The sequence below is a fragment of the Branchiostoma floridae genome, chromosome 2 (assembly GCF_000003815.2).
Source record: "Branchiostoma floridae strain S238N-H82 chromosome 2, Bfl_VNyyK, whole genome shotgun sequence".
Taxonomy (NCBI): Eukaryota; Metazoa; Chordata; class Leptocardii; order Amphioxiformes; family Branchiostomatidae; genus Branchiostoma; species Branchiostoma floridae.
Window position 1 is genome coordinate 5,718,875 of NC_049980.1, and position 24,125 is coordinate 5,742,999.

The 24,125-nt window shown below is 40.0% G+C and overlaps 1 protein-coding gene across 1 annotated transcript; it reads left to right on the forward strand.

Annotated features, from left to right (window-relative positions):
* Positions 1-1,091: 1,091 nt before the first annotated feature.
* Positions 1,092-21,808, forward strand: LOC118410196 (sorting nexin-2-like). Its single transcript, XM_035811745.1, has 19 exons — positions 1,092-1,231; positions 3,053-3,158; positions 3,766-4,056; positions 6,116-6,196; positions 7,938-8,140; positions 9,427-9,450; positions 11,646-11,712; positions 12,479-12,522; positions 12,921-12,947; positions 13,080-13,221; positions 13,497-13,575; positions 14,035-14,110; positions 14,634-14,841; positions 17,849-17,970; positions 18,482-18,565; positions 19,433-19,576; positions 20,376-20,456; positions 20,794-20,865; positions 21,680-21,808. Exons 1-17 carry the CDS (start codon positions 1,139-1,141, stop codon positions 20,394-20,396), a joined length of 1,812 nt encoding a protein of 603 aa, XP_035667638.1. The 5' UTR covers positions 1,092-1,138; the 3' UTR covers positions 20,397-20,456; positions 20,794-20,865; positions 21,680-21,808.
* Positions 21,809-24,125: the final 2,317 nt, after the last annotated feature.

Below are 24,125 nucleotides of genomic sequence, written 5' to 3' on the forward strand. Positions count from 1 at the left end.
AATTAAGTTTTACTTACATCAGCTTAAGCATGTGTTCCTTTTTATGTGATTGCAAATGGTCCTTTCTTCATTGTATGTATGTTTTTTTTTATTAAGCAAGTTAACGTTACAACGTTACTACCCTCTGATCTAAGACTCGTGAGAATTGTTCAATGCATGGATATGCAATGAAAGTTCTTCGTGAAGACGATTAGGTTGTACGCTACACCCACATGAATGGTTATTTTTGTAAGTATCAAAGATGCTCAATGGACAAAAGCAACCCCTAAAATATGATGAGTATGGCAGTATCAATGCAATGTTTGTTTTATATTTGCATATCATTTGGGAGATACAACTATCAATGCATTTTTGTAATATCATAAATGTACTAATCAAGAAGAACGGTAAATTACTCAAGAAAATTTAATTGTTAGGTAGATCAGTGTAACTATGATATACTTTGTGTGGTTACAAATGGTCTTTTGCAAGTTCTACATGAATACGATTACGACTTTTCGAGTAATTTTTCACATGAATGATTATTGTTGTGTAAGAAGATACTTTATATGCAAAAGCAACTAAAGAAATTATGGTGAGCAAGGTGTTCAATGTAATTTGTGCATTTTATTTGAAAATGCATATAATGTAAAAGATGCAAGTTATCAATGCAATGAATTTTTGTATGTGTTACTAAGTGTAATTTCTAATCAAGAAGAATGGTGGATTTATACAAAGAAATATCATTGTTATTCTCATCATTGTAGTCGTGTTTTACGTTTTTGCTTTGCAACGATAGCAAATTCAACCCACCGGAAGGTAGTTTAAGACTGCGGAATTTCCAGCGTAAAAGCTATTTTAGCGGTTATTTAATTACACGTAATAAGTTAGGTGAACCTTTCAACGGAAATATATTCCATTTTCGTCCGTTTCCGTCCAGATGATAAAATTTCGATCATACTTTCAATCGTGTACAGCAGCTACAACATGAGGAAAAGTATGCCGTACAGTGCAAATTATATCGTTGAATGCTACTCACAGAACGCCAAACTCGAACTTTCATGAAAGCTGATAGCGTCCCTGCAGTTCTGTCATGAGCTGCTAGAGGGAGCTCGTGAGCGGTGTGCATGCTAATCACATGACCGCATAGTCATCCAACATGGCAGACGATCGGGAGCCACCTCCTCTTTTCGACGACGAGAAACCCGACAAGAAAGAAGAGGAAGACGACCTGTTTGCGACTCCAAATGAGGTGGGAATACCTTGAACATACAAGGAAGCGTATAGCTGTTCTTAGAAGCCATTGCTGTTGATATAGTGGCGTTATCTTTATGCAAACATGGCAGTTTTTTTGGTGGTGCAGTGTTTGCTTTTGGGCGGAAGCTTAGTTAGTGGGACGGGTTCCCCACAGTTTTGTCCGGATGTCCTTTTGCTCTGTCACCCGATAAGGTTAGGATGCTAGATCTAGTTAGGAAAGAAACACCTCAACGCCATGCTGTAGAAAAGAGAGTGCTCTGTGTGACATCAATCTAAATTATAGAAGTCGGAAGCAAAAATCTATGGTGTCCACGTTTCAACCCCCCTCCCACACAAATCAGTTATACCGTAAATCAGGTAACAGTAGTTACTGTAGTTTACAGAAATACGTATACTTCTCAGGGCACAAATAGCCCAGACAAGTTATATTAACTTTTAGAATGTGTTTAGTGGCAATGGAATTGTTTCCTGGTCTTTGGAAGACCGGTAGAAAGTATGAGCACCATATTTCTCTATTTGTGATCAGCAACCTGTTTGTAGATGTTTATTAATATTACACAAAGATTGATATTGATTTTACAACAGTGTACAACATGTAAGATTGGTGAACAAAGATTAGAATGTAGTGGATTCTTTAGCCATTAAGGTCATATTTGGGACTTAAACAGTCTTTTTGTAATTTATATAAACTTTCAGTTATTTGATCGCAAAATAATTGCTGCAGCCATCAATGATCTATGCAAAATTATAGACTAGATTTCAGACCACCAGCGCGATCTCGATATCTATCGTGCAGGATCTAACTCAGTTGACGTGTGTACTAGTAGGCCCTGGAAACAGTCTGCCATCCAGGCTACTACCAGTAATACTGTAAATGCAGAAATTTTAGCTGTGGCTTAATTATCGGGTTTTTGCGGTGGCCTCTTCACCGCAAACTTAAAAACACCTAGAACATTTTTCCATGGCAGTAAGAGACTACAGTGCTACCACGAACTTAAAAGAATACAGGGAAAAGTCCTTTTTCCTGCTAACGCGAAATAAAATCCACACGAACTTAAATGCATTTACAGTACTATGCAAGGAATTAAAGTGAATAAACAAGGGTTACTCAGTAAATAAGAACAAACAAATTTGGGACTTTGAACATAAATATTGACAAACTTTTGATGTTGTACCAACAGCAAGGTACTTGAACAATGTTGATCCCACGATGATTGTATTCTTTGTTTGTTTGTTTGCTTTTGTCCCCTTAAATAGTGCTTGAAAATGGGGTTTGTTTCAATCACTCTGCTTGGGTTAACAGTAATCATATGGAAAGATGCTAAGTAAGGCCCAATCTAGACACAGTTTTTACCGATATCTGTGGAGATGTCGGGAGGGATCTGGAACGTTGGCTGTAGGACACCCGTACGTGGCACTCGCAGTCATAAACAGCTACATAGCCTAATGAGCCTGCATTATATGCTAATGAGCCCTCCCGAAGTCTGGACGCATCTACACACACACGGAAGTTGTCGGGGACCCCTGCTAAGCTATCGGGGACCCCTGCTAAGCTATCGGGCAAATGTTCCAGACCTTTCGGGAGAAATTTTCCTGATATCTTTATGGCGATATTGCAGTTCCATCTAGACGCTGAAAAAAAAGCTGTCGGCACGAGGTTGTCGGCTCGCAGATATCGGGAGAAACTGTGTCTAGATTGTGCCTAAAACTGGGAATGGTTACTAGTAAACACCTCTAAACCAGCCCATGGAGAATGGTTACCAGGCTGATTCACATCATTGCTTAGATAATTAACAAGAAGATTTTTAACCCTCAGGCCCCTAAGGAAGAGGTAAAAGATGAGCCGGCCAGCCTGCCCACAGAACCAGCCCAGGACAAGGCCTCGGAGGATCTGTTCGCTGCAGACGATGACCTGTTTGGAGGTAGGGTGTATTACTGGAACGGTTGTTAGACCTTAGACTAGAGGTGCATGGGGCCCACTATGCATGTGGTGGAATCAACTTTATGGGCGTGTACAGGTGGTCACTATACAAGATGCTTAAAGTGTGTGTCATTGCAAAAAGCTATCTATAAGGACCACCAAAATGTTGTCATATTGGATTATCCGATAGGAGGTCCTTATGTGGAGGTAGTCACTACTTTGTATGTAGGTTTGATGATACAGTAGAAGCCGTTAAATTGCACACCCTGTAGCTATTTGGCAGTTTATTTCGTGCAATTATCAGAATGGCGCAACAAAGCGAAGTTATCCAACTGGACTGGACCAGTTTGGGACTTTTAAATCTTGTGCGATTAACAGAAGTGTGTGATAATCCGTTGTGCAATGAATTGGCTTCTACTGTACATGTATCATATTTTTGGGACATGTGTCATATATTGGGTCAATGACATTTTTTCGATAGGTCATGTACAATATACTTTAAAAAGGCAGAAATTTCAAGACAAGTAGATGTCAAATCAGCTATAGAACAAACCAAAAAGATTGTTTTCAACATAAAGATAACATGATGACATCGTGGTGATTGACAGATAAACAGGAAGGCCCGGTTGAGGTAGACACATCGAAGCTCCGTCGGAAACTTACAGAGGACGTAGACGACCTCTCACCCATAGAGGAACCAAAGCCTCTTATTCCGACAGCGGCAGATTCGGGCAAACCGCCCCAGAGTGATGCGGCTGCTAAAAAAGAACCTCCAAAAGAGAAAGAAAAGGCAAAGGAAGTCAAACCTGCTTATAAAGAAGAGCCAGCAAATGTTTCAACTGATCAGCCACTGCTCAAGCCAATGAAAGTGTCTGTAGACCTTCATACCCCAAAACCTGGTAACCAAGAATTTTTTCTCTCTATCTCTTCATGGAACAAGCAAGTTGGCATGTCTTCGGTTTTCCTTTTTCAGTCTTGATATCCAAAATACAAAATGTACATCTTGTTGCAAATTTGGATCTTGAAAAAATTTTGTTTTTGTCACATCACTGGCAATGTCAAAGAGGATGATGAAAAAATGGACAAAGTAAATTGTAGACTAAATTTATCGTAGATCCAACTTGCTTGTTTCTAACACAGGTGGTGGCATGCTGTAGAACGGGTGCTGTTTTTTTCCTCGCACATTGAACAGTCCTCCAGGGTTGGACAATCCAAAATTTCACTAGCGCTAGTATAAGGCAACTACATGTACAATTTACATTGGTCATTCATACTTGTCCATTGACTAACTTTTTGCCGGCCCAAAATTTTAATAACGTTTTTCTGTTCATTTTACTTGCAATGAAATACTGTTTTGTCTATTTTCAGTAAAAAAAAATCATAAAATCATACTAGCCCAGTTGGGTGATTAATAAGTAAAGCATGACATGTGCTTGTCTGATAAGCACATTCACTTGCCTTGGGCAATTGGACCAGTGGACTTGTCCAACCCTGAAATTACTCTGAAATTGCATTGCTTCATAGAACCTATACATAGCATTTCTAATTGCATTTATTTGGTTCTTTCTTTCCCTCAAATTCACGCATGTTACATACACATTGTGTAGGTAGCCCTATGCTATACTGATATAAGCTGGTGTAATGTGTTTTCTGTTGTGTTTTTTTTAATACATTTTCAAAACAAATTTCAGGAGGTGGCATAATGTAGACTGCAGAAGACACTTTTACTGCTATACATAGCACGGAGACTCTTGCATTTTGACCTCTCAACTTTCGTTTCAATCTCATCTTAAGTTTCTTTCAAAATGGTCAAGATCTCGGTGTATCTTGGCGTCGTTGTCTTGACACAAATTTCTTACAGAGCCCTGGAACAAGGAAAAGTATTTAGCACAAAACCAACAGGAAGACACAACTGTGACTCCAGCTCAAGAGGCTCAAGAGGTGGAAGACCTCATGATGCCTCCTCAGACAAAATCGCCTGTTAAGCATGGTGAAGAACCAGCCGTTGAGACAAGTGAACAGCCACGACTGAAACCTATGAAAGTGTCTGTTGATCTCTTTGGTCCCAAACCTGGTAACTCCAAAAATGTTTCTTTTTTCTTTTCTTCTCTTCTACATAAAGAAACAAGCCAGTCTTCTGACACTTAATTGTATTGAACGGAGTGATTTGAGTTTTTCTGCTGACCAAATATCTTACGAATGAACTTGAAGAAAAACTGTGAACAGCTTAGTTAGATTTGACTGGCTTGTTTCTTAAAGAAACAAGCCAGTCTTCTGACACTAAATTGTATTGAATAGAGTAATTTGAGTTTTTCTGCTGACCAAATATCTTACGAATGAACTTGAAGAAAAACTATGAACAATTTGGTTAGATTTGACTGGCTTGTCTCTTGAAGATACAGGACTGGTGCAAAATCAGCTGGTGCAGTTTCTAAAAACTGTCATGTCTTAAGATTTCTGTGGCAGTGTCTTACTCCTTACAGATCTGTTGGTGGCACTGTACTGTAGAGACGCTGCTTGTATGTGCTTGTCATATATTTTTCCACTGCAAGAATGTTATACACATGCTTATAGTTACTAGTATATAGTGGCAAATAAATATCCTACAGTAGACCTGGTGTGGCATGTTTCTTATCATACTTAAAAATGGTACAACCACGTTAACAGCTTTCAATATTTTTTTGATAATGTTCCATTGAGTTGAAGATTACACAAAAATTTGTGTGCATCTTCCTATTCATGAATATGTTTTCCTTTCATATCAAAATTTCTTATTATTTATAGGAGGAGGGGAAAGCTTAAAGGCTGCTGACACTGACTGCTTATCTTAACATGTACTTGATATTTCATTTTAGGGATAACCGTTTTACAATCTTTTCAAAATGCTAGCCTAAAGATTTCTGAATTTCATGAAGTTCTGGAGATGAACAAGTCATGTTTTTTCGTGTGTGTGTTTAGCACAAAACATGCAGGAGGAATCGGCCGCCCCGCCCCAACTGGAAGTTGTGGATGAACCCCCTCCTGAGATGGACATCTCTGGTAACAACTCTGCAACTACTGTCTGTCTGTCTGTCTGTCTGTCTGTCCTTCTGTACTGTCTGTCTGTGTATACATTCATTGAAATGGCCTCATGGGATTATTCCTTGTTTTTTTAGGCCACAATTACTTTTTAAACTGTTTCATTGATTTAAAGTACTGTAAATGCAGAAATGTTCGCGGTGGATTAATGTTCGCGGTTTTCGCGGTGACCACTTCACCGCGAATTTAAAACCACCGCGAACATTTTTCTATTATAGTATTAGACTGCAGTCTATGGTGTTACCGCGAAATTAAAACCACCGCGAAAAGTCCTTTTTCCCGTTATCGCGAAATTAAATCCCCGCGAACTTAAATGAATTTACAGTAACTAATTACAATGTAAGGTAGAAGATTAGGCCATGTGAATTAAATTACATGGATGACATCTGTTTGTGCAACCGCGAAATTAAAACCACCGTGAAAAGTCCGTTTTCCTGCTATCGTGAAAAATTAAATCTCTGCGAGCTTAAATGCAGTTACAGTACACGTATATCATACATTGCCCCCCAAAAAATATCGGTAAACGCATTATGTTGTAGAATGCCATTTTTAGTCAATTCCGAAGTCAAAATGTGGAAAATGTGTGCAAAAGTGGAAAATGTCTAGAATCTATTGTTTGCTTTACCATACCCTACATGTGTTAAGTCATTTGTTCAACCTTCCTAGCCACTTAGATTTTGTAATGAATTTGAAACTTTTTTCTTGCAAGATGTTTTTTTTCCACATGCTCGCATTAGTTTTGGGTTTCCCAGAGGACGTCATCCATTTATTATGAACATGGCCTAACACCTTTCTAATGTCCTCTCTGTCTGTCTTTCTGACTCTACTTCTTTACCTTCAGCTTTATCGACAGGGCTAAATATTCCTTCAATTGAGTCTTAACTCATTGTTTGCTCTCAACTTGAACCCTAATCACAATGCCATGAATTTGAACTTAATCATCTTTATTGTTGATTTGCAGCCACGCAACTGACAGAAATCAGACAAATGAAAATGAAGAGATGTGCACCAATACAATATACAATTTTTACTTACCAACACACATAGAAAATATATTGCAATGTCTTTCTGTTGATCTTGCTCATGATCAGTTACACATATACACTGTATATATATATTGCATTGCAGCAATTTTTAAGGGTAGACATCAGAGTTTGGCCTGCCCTTTGGAAATTAGAGCTTACCAGAAGAAACACTGAAACAAATCAACATTTAGGCATTATCTCAAATTTCAACCCGATTTTCAACGATTTTGGTGACTTAATCATTAACCAATCTAAGCGTTCTACGGCCAAACGCAACTCTGACGTCCTTAGATTACACGGATTTTATCACTTTAATTATGTACACGTTTTCATGTCTGTATGTGTCTACTTCTCTTAATAAATTCAAGATGACAGTGTAAGCATGATTTCAATGATTGTGAATGACTGACATTGCTTATTTCCAATAAGTCTATAGCCAACCCCACTTTGATGGTTAACTGGAAGAACTCAATATACTTCTGACTGTTGAAGATAAAATAAAAATTATGACAACATTAATTATCATTTGCTGATGAACTAATGCCTTTTTTTTTATATTAGGTCTTGATTTTCCACTGAAAAAAACCCAGACATGATTGCATATTTTGATTGACATACCAATGAACAGTTGATTTGAAAAATGATTGACACTTGTCCATGATTGACACCTGTCACAGGAGAAGGTGAGGAGGTAGACCTGGACTCCCCCGAGACAGAGGGCCCCTCCAGCCCGGCTAAGATGGAGCCAGACTCTGACTCCTCCCCCCTGGAGGCACCCCCCATGGCGGAGGTGCTCCCCCCTGCCAAACCTGTGACGGAGGAGAAGCCCAAGCCAACCCCCGCCCCCCGCAAACCCTCCATGGAGAAATCCAAGGAAGAGGTGAATAATTAAAAAAATTAAATAAGGCTCTGAACATGGTGTTACCTTGTATGTAAAGGGCATATCTCACTGGACTGAGGTACAGTGGCAGTACAGTAGCATCTGACACCACCAGGCATGCATATCACTACCAAAAAGGATTTTTTCTTATTTTGCTTACCCCATGGACAATTCTTATATGAAGAAAAATATTCTTGCAGGAAGAAAATTGAGAATAAAATTCAAGCAAAACGAGAAACCACAAATTTTTTTTTTAGACATTTAAGCAAAATCTTCTTATTTTTTCTTATGATGCAAGAAAAAAATTCTACAAATTCTTGTTTTTTTCTTAGCAGGTTCAACTCGTAAGAAATACAAGAATTTTTTTCTTCCTGGAAGATAAATTTTCTGTTAGGAAGCAAAACAAGATAAACAAGAAAAAGCATTTTAAGAAATACAAGAAAACAAATCTCAAAGTTTCTCAAAAACTTGACAAGCAAAAATTTGCTTGCCCCATGGACAAGCACATTTTTCTAAGATTTCTTGGAGACAGAATAATTTTCTTCCTAGAAGAAAAATTTTCTGTGAAGAAGCAAAACAAGATAAACAAGAAAAAGCATTTTTGGTAGCATATAGGTCACGTATATGTGTGCCAGATACATTCGGGCGCGGCACATAGGTCACGTATATATCCGGTTGTGGCAGTTTAACAGAAAAAATAGTCGCTAAATGCCCCTAATGTATATTGGTGACAAAGGCAGAAAGGTGAAGTAAATAAATAGATGCCAACATACTGCAGTCCAGTGACATATCCCCTTTAGGTGTTGGTTTTCTTTTTGTCGTGATTTTGGTATCACCAGTAACTGTTTATTACTTTTCCTTTGCATCTTGCACTTATGAGGGAAAAAATAATTGTTATGTCTTTGTGGGACTGTCTGTGTCATTGGTTTCTTTACATTTATAAGACAGGATCGTGTAGATGGAAGCCCTGTGTTATTTTTCTTCATGTCCAGATGTGTCATTTTTTGCTTGTTGGAGAAGGCAGTTATGAATGGTATTGGAAAAATGATTTTCCCTATGACAATATCATTTACAAAGCCATCTTGCTCATTTTTTTTTCATTTCCTGCTTACAAAACTCAGATTTTTCTTTACTTTAACTGTTAGTGTTACAAGCCAAACTGATGTAACTTTGGTCCAAAGTTGAACCACTCAAACATGAAATGGTTTTCCCATTTTGTTACGTGTTAGTTGCCTCTAACTAGAGAAATCTGACTGATAATGTCCTCTTGTTGTGTGTTGTTACAGGTAGGGTACACCTCTTTTGCCCAGGTACCCTCTGCCCTTTCCTCACTGTACTGTAACGGTGTTTGTGATAAGGATACAAAATGTATACTGTAATAATATAAAGGTGCATGTGCATGGTTGGCACTTTTGGTCATCTTCAACTTTTTTTGTATAGCCTAAATTTGCCTGTTTTTCTATTATGAGGATGCACGAGGGGGCATGTGTCGTTTTTTATTTTTGGTATCAAAATTAGATTATACAGTCAAAACTGTTCAAGAAGACCACTCAGGACCGATAGAATCTTGTCTATGTGGACAGGTATTAAGGATTCTAAAAGACAGGTATTAAGGATTCTAAAAGACAGGTATTAAGGATTCTAAAAGACAGGTATTAAGGATTCTAAATGCTTGCCACATGGTTCTTATGGGAGGTCACTTGTACAGGTTTGACTGTACTTTTGCACTATACCTGGGCATTCAATAGATAGGATTTAGTTTCAATTGTGTATTTTTATGTCAAGTACATTTGTAAGGTACATGGTAAATTTGGCTCACCTAGTTGCAAAAGGTTTAGAACAAGGAAATTTGTCATCTGACACGTTATCAACTTCTTTGCTTTTAAGTTGTATTAATCATAATGACATTATAATGTACTACATACATGTACCTACATTTAGTGTTTAACCATCATCAGCGTTTCAGTTTCTTGGGAATACATCGAGTATTTAGTTTACTACAGTTAGTTGTACATATATGTTCTATGTTCAACTTGCCATTCTACTGGTGGCATCTGTAAATAAGAGAAAGAGCTGATTCTTTTATTATAAAAGAGGGCAAGACTGCTAAGAATAAATGTATGTTGGGGGGGGGGCAGTCTTTAGATGTCTAAAAGGTGTACAGTCAAACCTGTATTAGGGGCCACCTCTACAGAGGGGCCACCTGTCCATAGTGGCCACTTTTTGTCGGTCCCTTGGGTATTTTATCTACAAGTTACCACCTCTATACAGAGGCCACCTGTCTATAGTGGCCACATTTGTCCAGTCCCTTGAGTGGCCGCTATAGACAGGTTTGACTGTACTATTTTGAAGTATGAAAATGAAGGTGGAGTCTTGTGCAATCATGTTCATTTTGTTTTCCGTTGTACAGCCGGTACATTTTGTTGTGAACTGGTTGCTTAACTTTGCCTAATCTATAACTTAATCTTTGGGAAAATATTGTGCTAGTGTCACTTTAACAGGCAAGTACACATGTTTGATCAGCCTCAGCCAGAAATAAGGTACATAACTCAAATTTTGGGGCACAATAGTTATGAATCAGGTAATACTATGAATCCTTGTTTTATCGATTCATTATCCACCCAATTTTACATTATCAATTATAAAGTTGTTAGAAATGTACTTTTCAATAAACGTCTTCTTGAAAATCAGTATTGGTAAGTAAGTAGCAAGGAAACAATGATAAACTATGATCATGTGGATTGTGTCCCTCATATTAGGGGTGGCGCACGCCGGTTGAAACCCTTTACGAGGTCGAAAAACACTGAAAATGGGTCAACTTCACCGCCTTCAAACAGATATTTATCAAAGTAAATGTGTTTAAAATTTAGTATATAAGTTGAATAAAGTCTTTCTCTTACCATTTGTGCAATTTTTATTAAAATACCTTGAATAGTAAGCGAGAAATGGCCCATCGGGCGACGCGAGTTTCGTCCGCGGGGCCTCGTGCACCCCGCGCCCGCGCGGACTTGCGCGGCGATCCGTCATCACTTGGAGCTCATTTCCCGATGACGTGTACACAACAGCCAAGAAAGCTAGCCACCAATTTGTAAGAGTCATATCATGAAATCTACAAACATTAAAAAAAAATATTTGATGCATATGAGGATACCCTTCGTATTTCAAAACTAGAAAGAAGCAGGTATCTGGCTTTCAGTGAAGCAAGTTGACCTGAGGTCACAGCTCTACTGTCCGAGTTTTTCATTTCTTTCTCTCGTACCAAACATTACTTGGTGTCCAGCAAAGTAACAAATTGACTGAATATAATCCCAACATTGATTTGAAAGTTTTGATAGATATTCCTAAATGACTTCATTCTTTATAACTATTCCCCAAGACTTGAATTGTGCACCTTATTTGTGGTCGAGGCAGCAAACTTTCTCACCCCAAGTATGAAACTAACTTAGGCCAATAATAATTTTTAAAAGTGTGCTACATTGAGTTTTTATGCTGTTGTTTGTTCCAGATTGAAGAGGAGGAAAGTGGGGACCAGTTTGCCTTGGACATCAAGGTGCATGATCCGGGCAAAATTGGTAAGTTTTACTGAGGTTAGCTGTCATACCAACAAAAATCTATACATTACAGTGTCACTGATCTTTTGGTAATGAAATTACATTTTATGATCGGCCTATGCGTACATTATGCAATGTACTGTAAATGCATTTAAGTTTGCGGGGATTTAATTTCGCGGTAGCGGGAAAAAGGACTTTTCGCGGTGGTATTAATTTCGCGGTAGCACCATGCACTGTTGTCTCTTTAAGACTACCATGAAAAAATGTTCGCGGTGGTTTTAATTTCGCGGTAAACGCGAACATTAATCCACCGCGAACATTTCTGCATTTACAGTATAGTATGTACATCTTTGTAATTCTTCAGTTTTCAGGGTTTAACAATAAATAACTTGTTTTTCTAAAATTCACTTGTCATATCAAGCAAATACCTGAAAAACTTACTTGCCTGAAACAATTGTTTTCACTTGCCCGTAATTGAAAAAAAAAATTCTATGTATTTTCACTTCCTGCATTGCAATATTTTTATTATTGGCTCTATTTTTCTGTGTTGACCAATGCTTGATGCCATGACTGAAAAGTAACATGTCAAGTGCATCAAAATCTCACCCATGGAAAAATCTTACTTGCCCGATCGGATAAGTTGAGTAGAACATTGGCTTACCCGATCAACACTTTCACTTGCCTGGGACAATTGGTCTAGTGGACTTCTCCAACCCTGGTTAAATATAGATTTTAAATACTTACATAATCTTTAAAAAATTGTGACAAAACATTAATCATCTTCCAGGTGATGGTATGGGGGCCTACATGAGTTATAAAGTCACTACTCAGGTGAGCATTCATGCACATACAAGCACACATTTACGATTGCTGAGGATGTACCATGTATAATTGAGATAGGTATGTTATCTTATATGGTACGGTAGTGTACAAATGTAGTTCAGTGGATATTTTTTTTTTACAGTGTTTAAAAGAATAGAGTTGATGAAGATTCAATGCAATGAAATGTACACAAGGTATATGTCATTGTGTATTTAATTTGTTACAACCAATGAAAGCCTGTGGTATGAATATATACAACAAGTTGCAGTGGATATGTCAAAGTTGTTGTCACATTTGTCGGATCGAAAGAAGTCAGAATACAAGACTTAGTGTTAAGATTGAGAGCTCCTTCAAAGTGAATATGCGTATCTACATTAAGTAATAAATCATATTAATCTTCACACAAGTGTCTCGATTTTGGAGAGGAAAAAAAGGTCAGTGCATACACACACTAGATATTTTCTTTCCCAAACTTTCTGTACCTCCTAGTCCTACTTCTGCTTTCCTGATTTTTGTGGTATCTTTGTGATTTGTATAATGATCCTGTTTCTCTCTCTACTATATAGACCAGCATTCCTGCCTTCAGGCGCCCCAGCATGACGGTCACGCGACGATTCAGCGACTTCCTCGGCCTTCACGAAAAGCTGTCGCAGAAACACGTCCACATTGGCCGCATCGTGCCCCCTGCTCCCGAGAAGAGTGTTGTTGGTGGGTGGTCCTTCTTTACTACACATTGTATTTATTTCATTGTAATTGTATCTCACTTTAAGATAGCCTGATTAAATCTCGCTTATAGCAGCCCGCCAATCATCTGCCGGCCCACTAGGAGGGGCCAGTTACAGCCCTGGACAGCGGAGTTTGTGTTACACAGAATAACTTTAAGAGAGTCTTGTTACAGTATTGTTCAGGTTTGATTGTGTACCTTTGTCTATCTGAAAGACTGTGCTTAAATCCAGTTTCTTTTGTTCATTGTTTCTTGGCAGGCATGACCAAGATAAAGATGTCCAAGGAAGATACCAGCTCTACTGAGTTTGTGGAGAAGAGGAGGGCCCTCCTGGAAAGGTACAGAAGTGGGGATGGAATCTTATGATGTGAAGATAATTATCTATATCGTACAATGTAACAAGAAAGATACAGATTTACTCTGGTCAGGTAACATTTACACTCCCCTAAAAGGAGGATAAAGTATTCCAGGGTTTTCACCAGAAATTTAGAGTAGGGTATTGCTGTAGTTAAGAGGACAGTTAAAGATGCCTATAGGATAAGAACAAGTTATGAAAAATAGCTTGTATGATTCAACAGGACATTTATACGCAGTTGGTTGAATAGTATGGAAGCAGCGTATAACTACATGCATATGTAGCATGGCACCCAGGCTACTGAATTTATGCAAAATGACTTTTGAAAAAATTGCTGCAGCTTCTTTTTTGCATTGCTTAGGAAAAGGTTTGCATAACCCTGTAAATTTAGTTGTACTTTTTTGCCCAACATGCTGTAACACTTGTTTTGTTTTCCCTGTAGGTTCCTGCAGAGAATAAGTATCCACCCAGTCCTTCAGATGGACCCAGACTTCAGGGACTTTCTGGAGCAGGATGAGGTGTGTTAGTGCTTAATATACAAGTCTTGATCCTTCTTTGCAATGGATCTAAAACTAACTTGTACAGTTTCTAAGCCTTTTTAATGACTTATAGTGATTTATAGCTACATGGTCCATGTACAACAAAGTGCTCCTCAGCTAAGCGCTATGAGAAGGAGTATAGCAGCTATTATGAGAAAGAGTATGGCAGTTGAACTTGCTGTGCTATCCGTTGATCGACTAGCCGTCTTCTGTATAACGTACATGTAGGTCAATGTCCCTAACTGAAGCTAGGTAGTAATTTTCACCTAAGGCAAGTTAGGAATTAAGTGGGAAGGACTTGAACTTATTAATCATGAATCCTATATTGTACATGTACCATGTAGCTATAAATCACTATAAGTCAATAAAAGGCTACTCTTCCATGGCCAGGGTGTCTTGCTTGAATGTAGGGCGTCCAATTTGTTATTATTTTGAGAATATGGCGTCCAAAAGATGTATGGACGCATCCCTAACTAAAACCCTGTGACCTTTGACCCTCCAGCTGCCGCGTGCCACCAGCACCTCTGCGGTGAGCGGGGCGGGCGTGCTGCGTCTGATCAAGGGCGTGGGCGACACCCTGTCCAAGGTCACCATCAAGATGGACGAGTCTGACCAGTGGTTCGAGGAGAAACAGAACCAGGTGGAGGCTCTGGACCAACAGCTGAAGAAACTACACGCCAGCGTGGAGGCACTGGTCACTTACAGGAAAGGTACATGTACAGTCACTTTGTTTTTGTTCTGCTTAAGGGAAAGGTACAGTTTCTTTGTATTGTATAACGATAAACTGCTACACGGCAGCGTGAAGGCCTTGGTCACTTATAGGAAAGGTACAGTCTCTATTTTGTTTTTGTTTGTTTTGACATGACGATAAGCCACTGCACGCTAGTGTAAAGGCCATGGTCGCTTACAGGAAAGGTACAGTCTCAGTGTTTTTGTTGTTCCGCATATTTATTAGCCCATGTTGTATTAATTATGTAGATGCAGTGGATGACATCCTCTGGGTATCCCAAAACTGCTGTGAGGGAAAATGAAAATAAAAAGTTTGGCAGAAAAAATGGCTTCAGTATGTCGAGGTCTAAGTGGTCAGGAATGCTGGATAATTCACTTAACACCAAAGTATGGTGTAGGCAAGAACAGATTCTTCATTTTCATTCCTTCACATCTTCTATAATTGTTTTCCAATATTAAAAAAAAGTGGTCAGGTTTGGCACATTTGGTCTCTTCAGTTATACACAAGATCTCTTCAGTTATACAGCTGATGTGTTCAGTACAAATGGGAAAGTCTCTTCAGTTATGTGGATCATGTATTTAGCACCAAGGACAGATGTATTCAGCTGTGTGAATGGTGTGTTCAGCACCAAGGACAGATCTCTTCAGCTGTGTGAATGGTGTGTTCATCACCAAGGACAGATCTCTTCAGCTGTGTGAATGGTGTGTTCATCACCAAGGACAGATCTCTTCAGCTGTGTGATTGGTGTGTTCAGCACCAAGGACAGATCTCTTCAGCTGTGTGAATGGTGTGTTAATCACCAAGGACAGATCTCTTCAGCTGTGTGAATGGTGTGTTCAGTACCAAGGACAGATCTCTTCAGCTGTGTGATTGGTATGTTCAGCACCAAGGACAGATCGCTTCAGCTGTGTGAATGGTGTGTTCAGTACCAAGGACAGATCTCTTCAGCTGTGTGATTGGTGTGTTCAGTACCAAGGACAGATCTCTTCAGCTGTATGAATGGTGTGTTCAGCACCAAGGACAGATCTCTTCAGCTGTGTGAATGGTGAGTTCATCACCAAGGACAGATCTCTTCAGCTGTGTGAATGGTGTGTTGAGCACCAAGGACAGATCTCTTCAGTTGTGTGATTGGTGTGTTCTGCACCAAGGACAGATCTCTTCAGCTGTGTGATTGGTGTGTTCAGCACCAAGGACAGATCTCTTCAGCTGTGTGAATGGTGTGTTCAGCACCAAGGACAGATCTCTTCAGCTGTGTGAATGGTGTGTTCAGCACCAAGGACAGATCTCTTCAGCTGTGTGAATGGTGTGTTCAGCGCCAAGGACAGATCTCTTCAGCTGTGTGAATGGTCTGTTCAGCACCAAGGACAGATGTCTTCAGCTGTTTGAATGGTGTGTTCAGCACCAAGGACAGATCTCTTCAGCTGTTTGAATGGTGTGTTCAGCACCAAGGACAGATCTCTTCAGCTGTGTGAATGGTGTGTTCAGCGCCAAGGACAGATCTCTTCAGCTGTGTGAATGGTGTGTTCAGCACCAAGGACAGATCTCTTCAGCTGTTTGAATGGTGTGTTCAGCACCAAGGACAGATCTCTTCAGCTGTTTGAATGGTGTGTTCAGCACCAAGGACAGATCTCTTCAGCTGTGTGAATGGTGTGTTCAGCACCAAGGACAGATCTCTTCAGCTGTGTGAATGGTGTGTTCAGCGCCAAGGACAGATCTCTTCAGCTGTTTGAATGGTGTGTTCAGCACCAAGGACAGATCTCTTCAGCTGTTTGAATGGTGTGTTCAGCACCAAGGACAGATCTCTTCAGCTGTGTGAATGGTGTGTTCATCACCAAGGACAGATCTCTTCAGCTGTGTGAATGGTGTGTTCATCACCAAGGACAGATCTCTTCAGCTGTGTGATTGGTGTGTTCAGCACCAAGGACAGATCTCTTCAGCTGTGTGAATGGTGTGTTAATCACCAAGGACAGATCTCTTCAGCTGTGTGAATGGTGTGTTCAGTACCAAGGACAGATCTCTTCAGCTGTGTGATTGGTATGTTCAGCACCAAGGACAGATCGCTTCAGCTGTGTGAATGGTGTGTTCAGTACCAAGGACAGATCTCTTCAGCTGTGTGAATGGTGTGTTCAGCACCAAGGACAGATGTCTTCAGCTGTTTGAATGGTGTGTTCAGCACCAAGGACAGATGTCTTCAGCTGTGTGAATGGTGTGTTCAGCACCAAGGACAGATCTCTTCAGCTGTTTGAATGGTGTGTTCAGCACCAAGGACAGATCTCTTCAGCTGTGTGAATGGTGTGTTCAGCGCCAAGGACAGATCTCTTCAGCTGTTTGAATGGTGTGTTCAGCACCAAGGACAGATCTCTTCAGCTGTTTGAATGGTGTGTTCAGCACCAAGGACAGATCTCTTCAGCTGTGTGAATGGTGTGTTCAGCGCCAAGGACAGATCTCTTCAGCTGTGTGAATGGTGTTCTCAGCACCAAAAACAGATCTCTTCAGCTATGTGAATGGTGTGATCAGTACCAAGGACAGATCTCTTCAGCTGTGTGAATGGTGTGTTCAGTACGAAGGACAGGTCTCTTCAGGTGTGTGATTGGTGTGTTCAGTACCAAGGACAGATCTCTTCAGCTGTGTAAATGGTGTGTTCAGTTAAAGACAGATCTCTTCAGCTGTGTGAATGGTGTGATCAGTACCAAGGACAGATCTCTTCAGCTGTGTAAATGTGTGTTCAGTACCAAGGACAGATCTCTTCAGCTGTGTAAATGGTGTGTTCAGTTAAGGACAGATCTCTTCAGCTGTGTGAATGGTGTGTTCAGTATAAAGGACAGATCTCTTCAGCTGTGTGAATGGTGTGTTCAGCACCAAGGACAGATCTCTTCAGCTGTGTGGATAGTGTATTAATACTATAGTTAAGCAGAGCAATGAATTTTCTCTTGGTTTCTGCTCAATGTAGGAAAGTGACTTAAAAGTTTTTGTTCTTCTTTCCGCAGAGCTTGGCATCAGCACGGCAGCCTTTGCGAAAAGCACGGCTATGCTGAGTAACAGTGAGGAACACACGGCCCTGTCCCGCGCACTGTCTCAGCTGGCAGAGGTGGAGGAGAAGATTGAACAGGTCAGTCACAAAGGTTCCGTTCTGGGTTTACTTTAACATGTACAATCAAAAATTGCTACAGAAATTTTGAGAAAATGTTTATTATTAATTTTCTATAATATGGTCTTGCCTTTGCTTCTGTGATGCGAAAACGTTTGGAACGGGTGTTCCGGACTGTGTGATAAAACCTGTATCACACAGGCTCCAAAGTTGTATCACACAGGCCTAGTGAATAATTCGAACATACTCTGAACACACTGAGTGTGGCGCAGTCAAAAATTTGAATACCTGATTCGGACGTTGGAACATTGCTGTTGCAGCAATTTTTGTTCGAGATCACCACATTTTCTCAACTTTTGGCGCATTACTAATCAAAAGATGTGTTTTCTCAGGTGGGTATGACATAAATAGAATACAACACGGTGTGTTCCGCATCACTTAGTCAGGAACACCCACTATCACAGGTATGACCTTAATGAACGTAAAAAAAACTTTGTATTACACAAATGTTATGTTTTCCTTTCTTCCCCAGGTTCATCTGGAGCAAGCAGACAATGATTTCTTCCTGCTGTCTGAACTCCTGAAGGATTACATCGGAATCATCCAGGCCATACGGGTAAGAAGTGTCAAATTTATATTTGTATATACAGTCAAACCTGCCCAAGACGACCACCCGGGGGACCGGGCAAAAGCGGTCGATTTGGACAGGTGGTCGGTTAGAAGAGTATCGACTCACAACATGCCCGATGCAAATTTTAAATGTTTTCCGTTGTGTTTGATGGCATATAGCAAGCACACGCACATGCATCCGCCGCAATATTTTTCTTAAACATAACATCGTAATGGTAGTCAAAATCCAACGCAAACTGGCCGAATTCGGCACAAAATCGCGCCAGTTATCATTGAAAATCGATTTCTGCATTTACATTATACGAAGCTGTGTGGCCCAGGGCTACAGAAATGGAGATGGGCGCTGGCCATTGCACCATTAATGGTTTCCATACCAAGGTGTAGAACTGCAACAGGGACTAGCCAGTGTGTTAATCACAGACCCTACCCCGCCATACTCTGGCACAGGGCTCTAGCCAGCTCAATTTTTTTTCCGTCAGCCAATTCCCACTGTCGCGAAAACACTATTCCAGGAGTTAGAGAGACTGAACTGAGACCTTGAAAAACGGGTTTTCATGAGATTATCATATGCGAAAGGGCACCGACACACATTGTCAACAATCATAACAATAGCAAAACAAACAGTGTGTGGCTTTTACGGCCGTGGACGGCGTCCCCAAGCAGCCTGTAGCTTCCACCAAGGACCTTTTATCAGATTTTTTACAGTCAAGGTTGACGGATTGGTTTTAAAATTTTTCCGTCACACGCAGCAAATTTCCATCAATTGACGGAAAAACGGATGCTGGCTAGAGCCCTGCTCTGGCAACTGAACTATTTGATCGTGTTATTCACACCTCCCCTCCTCTCCCCCCAGATTGTGTTCCATGAGCGTGTGAAGAGTTTCCACAACTGGCAGAACGCCCAGCAGACCCTGGCCAAGAAGCGGGAGGCGGAGGCCAAGTTCAAGCAGACGGGGAAGACGGACAAGATCGCCCACGCACAGGAGGAGATCAGAGAGGTGCGTGGGATGGAAAAATCTTCCTTCCGTTTTTGAGGCTACCAACTTCAATTTGCTGAAGACTCTTATAGCCTATATAGGAAAGTCGTGTAAAGTGCCTTTACCAAGGGCACAAGATCAGTGACACAGCGGGGTTTGAACTCAGGACCTTCTGGACCTGAGTCAAATGTGCTGCCAATTGCGCCACGCGGTCCCAAATCTTCCTGCGTTTGCAGAATATTCAGAAATTTTCATAAGATTTAAGCTTGGAAGGATGCATGACATTCTGAAACTGAAGTGCTGAACAACTTTTAACTGTCAAAGTCAAACTACATTGTAGATACAAGGGCAGTCAAACCTGTGCTTGAAACCACCTCTAGTGCAGGTTTGACTGCCCATGTAAGTACAATATAGTTGAAGAGATGTTTGACTTTGACAGTCAAAAGTTGTTCAGTAATTCAGAATATTGTTAGTATTGTTGGTCAGTAATTCACAACAGGAAGTGGGACCTTTTACATTGTATGTGTTCAAGTTTTGGCTCTCTTCAAACACAGAACCTCCATTTAACGTCCTATTCAAGGGACGTCTCTATATGACATATTGTCCTTATGTGACACTGTCCCTATGTGACAGCTACGTAGTCATCTTCACCTGAGTGAAGTGAGGAAATTTGTGTTCAGTGGGATAGCACATCAGGGAACTCAAACCCAAGGCCTCTGAGCTTTGAGCAACATGAGACCAGTTATAAACATTTAATTACAATAGAATTACTTCATTCTCTTTGCTAACTTGTGCTCACCTTTGCACTTGTCTTGTCCAGTGGGAAGGAAAGGTGGAGTAGGGGCGAGAAGACTTCGAGGAGATCTCCAAGACAATCCGCACGGAGATCAGGAGGTCTGAGGTCAGTGAACTCTTCTGTGATCCTGATGCTATATTCATATCTAGTACAATACACAGTTTGTACAGTAGGTTAAAAATTCAGCTTTATAGCATGGGGGATTGGAACAAACTCTTTCCAAAAATAGGAATATTGTCAGAGAAAATTTTTAATTCTTCTTCGAATTTGTTCATTTTTTTTTGTCATGACATGGGAAAGTCAAGACCATGTCCCTTATAATCAGTAACTGTATTTCTTGCTTGAAGTAGTGTGATGTCATTAATGTAACTGTGATGTCAGTAATGTTACAGTATCCAACTGTGATGTCAGTAATGTTACAGTATCCTCCTTTTCCCCGCAGACCAACCGTGTTAAAGATTTCCGTAACATCATCATCAAGTACATGGAAACACTCATGAACAGTCAGCAACAGGTCAGGAGACATCTACATTTTTTTTCTTTATTGTACATTTTTGCCAGGATGAAAAAGTTCTATTAGAGACTATTCTTAGTGGTTCTAAATAGTCTAAGTACAAGACTTTTGCATTTATTTTCAGCTAAAAGCCCATTCTAAAGCATTTGGGATCAAAAATTGCGAATAAAACAAAAATTGTTGAGAACAAAGCCTTCATGTGAATGATTTGCACAACCACTTTATAGCACATTTGCGTCATAAGGTCATATTTACCATGTTCGTGAACTGTATAAAACAGCTTTACAGTTTCTGAAACCATCTTAAACTCTGCATTTGGTTTTAATCAACAACATACAGTACACTTGTTTAAAACATCAGTTTGCAATTCAGTAGTATTGATCTCACTAAGGTAGGTTCACACGTGCGTATATATTTAAGTCCGCACGAGGCGCGCATGGGAGTATTTACCTCCACCAGGCCCCACAGATCGTTAGAAAAATAAAAGAAACTGGACAAACGTAAACAGGTAACATGTCAGACGAGTTGGCTGGGTCGCTAACCATACTTCTCGATCAGCTAACTCATCTGGCATGTTATGTATCTTTATTTGTCCGATTTGTACTATTTTTCCCGCGACCTGTGGAGCCTGGTAGAGACTAAGAGCTTCATAGGCACCTCAAATGGACTTGAATATATATGCATGTGTGACCCCACCTTTACTATGTATTATTACTAAGAAATGGTAGGAAAATCTACTTTGAAATTCTGTATTGTATGAATGTTACATAATGCACCTTTAAAACTAACTTCATCTTGTACCCATCTTCCACAGCTTATCAAGTACTGGGAAGGGTTCCTTCCCGAGGCCAAAGCCATCGCATAGAACTGCACACATCACGGTGGAAACATAGAACCAACAATTTAAGGAGAAAATCAACCAATAAAATCTATAGCAGATCTACATTGTAGTATTAGAAGTGATATCTTGATTGATACTGTTAGCACTGAGGCTAAAGATGTGTATGAAAATATGTAGCGCTAGATAAATTTAGTGCCTGTTGATGGTTTTTCGAAGGAGGGGGTTGTGAGTACATACATCATCATGACAAATTGTCCATTATGATACAATTTTAAACCATATATCCGTGCACAGAATACAGCACTTACCAACAAGCTTTCGTTCAGTCCTCTGATCCTTATCAAGTTGAATTGACCCAAAGCCTAGGTCACACATCCAGACCAAAAGCGTGATGTCAGCAAAGGGTCAAAGGTGCTTGGCAGTCGGTATCGGCCCCCGTCTCGGTTGAGGGAAGGTTGGTGGGCTCTGATGTAAATGGCCTCTTTCACTCCCCTGAGAAAGTTATCCTGTTCAGAATCAAGTTCACAAATTGTACATTGTACATGAACATAGTCATGTACATTGCTAACCTTGTAAGCAAAGCTTATGTGTTCGCGGAGAGGTACCCCAAGTATGTTAAAGGGAAAGGGCTAGGAACCTCACCTCACCGGTCCCATAGCCTCATCGGCCGTAGGGGCAGCGATGCCATCAACGTAAGTTTTCCATCTCCTTCTATCTTCAGCCAGGGTTTCTAGCTGATGTACTGTTTGTCCCGACCATTCTTTCAGGTCACTAGTCCAAGTCCGTCGTGGACGTCCCCTAGGTCTTACACCCTCCGCCCTGCCTTGCAGTATAGTGTGAGTTAGAGTGCCCTTTGCTCTTGTAGCATGGCCAAACCACTGTAGCTTCTTCTAGGAACCACTCCCTGTAAAAACATACCCTGCTACAGAAACAGCATGGAAACTTGCTGTTTTATGTGACACCATGCACTACGTACAAAGGTCCGAACAAACACAAAAACATCTCATAAAGTAGCAATGAGGGGACTCTACAAGCCGAATATGCATGTACTTTGTGTAACATTCTTTGGAAATGGTTGCTTCTACATTTCCGATGTACTCTTATACCCTCCTTCGAATTGGCCTCAACTTGTGGGTAACCAGTCAATATTCAAGCGTCTCTCGTCTCTTCAATGCTTTTCGACACGTTGATTTGAATTTCTATGCTCGATCAAAAGAGATGTTTGTATTTTGCATACATGTATGTCTATATGGCTGGCATCTTAATAATTGATACAGTTTAATACAAAGTAAGGTTTGAGTACAGTAGCATTCCATAAGGCTTCGTATGATTGAATATGTCATATAATGATTACTTGATAAGTGAAAACTAATACTTTGTGATTTTGGTATTGGTCAAAGTGAGGAAAAGAAGCTTCAGGCTCTTGCCATTTGGTACATGTATATGAATGAATTATAAGCTGAGTTTTCTTTCTTTTTTTTTTGTAATTATAAGGCCATGTTGATTTCTTTATATGGATGACATTTTTTGGCAACCCCATGCGAGCATGCGTAAAATTAACGTTAGAGAAAAGTTTGCAAAACTTACCATCAGTATGAAATCTAGATGGTCGTCAAGATTGAACAAATGACTTAACACACATGAGTATGGATTATTTTTCATTTTTGTTTATTCACATCTTCTTTGACTTTGGAATTGACTTTTGACATCCTACAACATATAGTATCCGTTTTTCATAATTTTTTGGACAATTTGCATCATATATTTGCTCATTTTACAGCTACTTTGTATGATTTACATTATAATCGAAAACTTTTTATTGGAAACGGATGAACATTGATGCGCGCATGTATGTCATCCATAGGATTGAATCAACTTATGGATGAGACATAGATCAGAATGACATCTGTCTGTCACAGAAATCTAGTTCATGAATTGAGTGGTTGATTTCTCACCAAGTGTTTAATGTGTAACGGTAGTGAGATGTCACTCAGGTCTCCCTGTAGACCAAAATGCACGCTACAGTTATAGGTATCGTCACAGAATAAAGAGCTCAGCGGACAACTTTGTTTTGTGTTTCTTGTGGATTTCATTATACATTGTGCATCATTATATACAATTATGCATTCAACAGAATTTTTTTAGCCGTCTAAGAAGGAAGGGTGTCGAAACAGCACACGTTGCATACAGTTGCCCCTGTGAAACTTAGTGCTCCAGTAGACGAGAGGGTGGAGAAGGAATTGCACACCCCTCCTTCACCATAAAAAGTCATGTGCAGGTCAGGCAAACAGGCAAATAACCTGTATGCCTCCTCATCTGTCCAATCGACAGGAGAAACCAGAAAAAAAATAAGTAGGTATATTGCTGAAGCTGCGGAATGTTGGTATTTTTACCAGGTTTTTACAGTCAAACTTGGTCA

Bases quoted from the DNA above. Each gene is read 5' to 3' on its own strand.
- LOC118410196 (XM_035811745.1), top strand. From the start codon at position 1,139: ATGGCAGACGATCGGGAGCCACCTCCTCTTTTCGACGACGAGAAACCC. The intron at 4,057-6,115 runs GTAACCAAGAAT...GTGTGTGTTTAG, and splicing joins CCTTCATACCCCAAAACCTG to CACAAAACATGCAGGAGGAA. The intron at 8,141-9,426 runs GTGAATAATTAA...GTGTTGTTACAG, and splicing joins TGGAGAAATCCAAGGAAGAG to GTAGGGTACACCTCTTTTGC.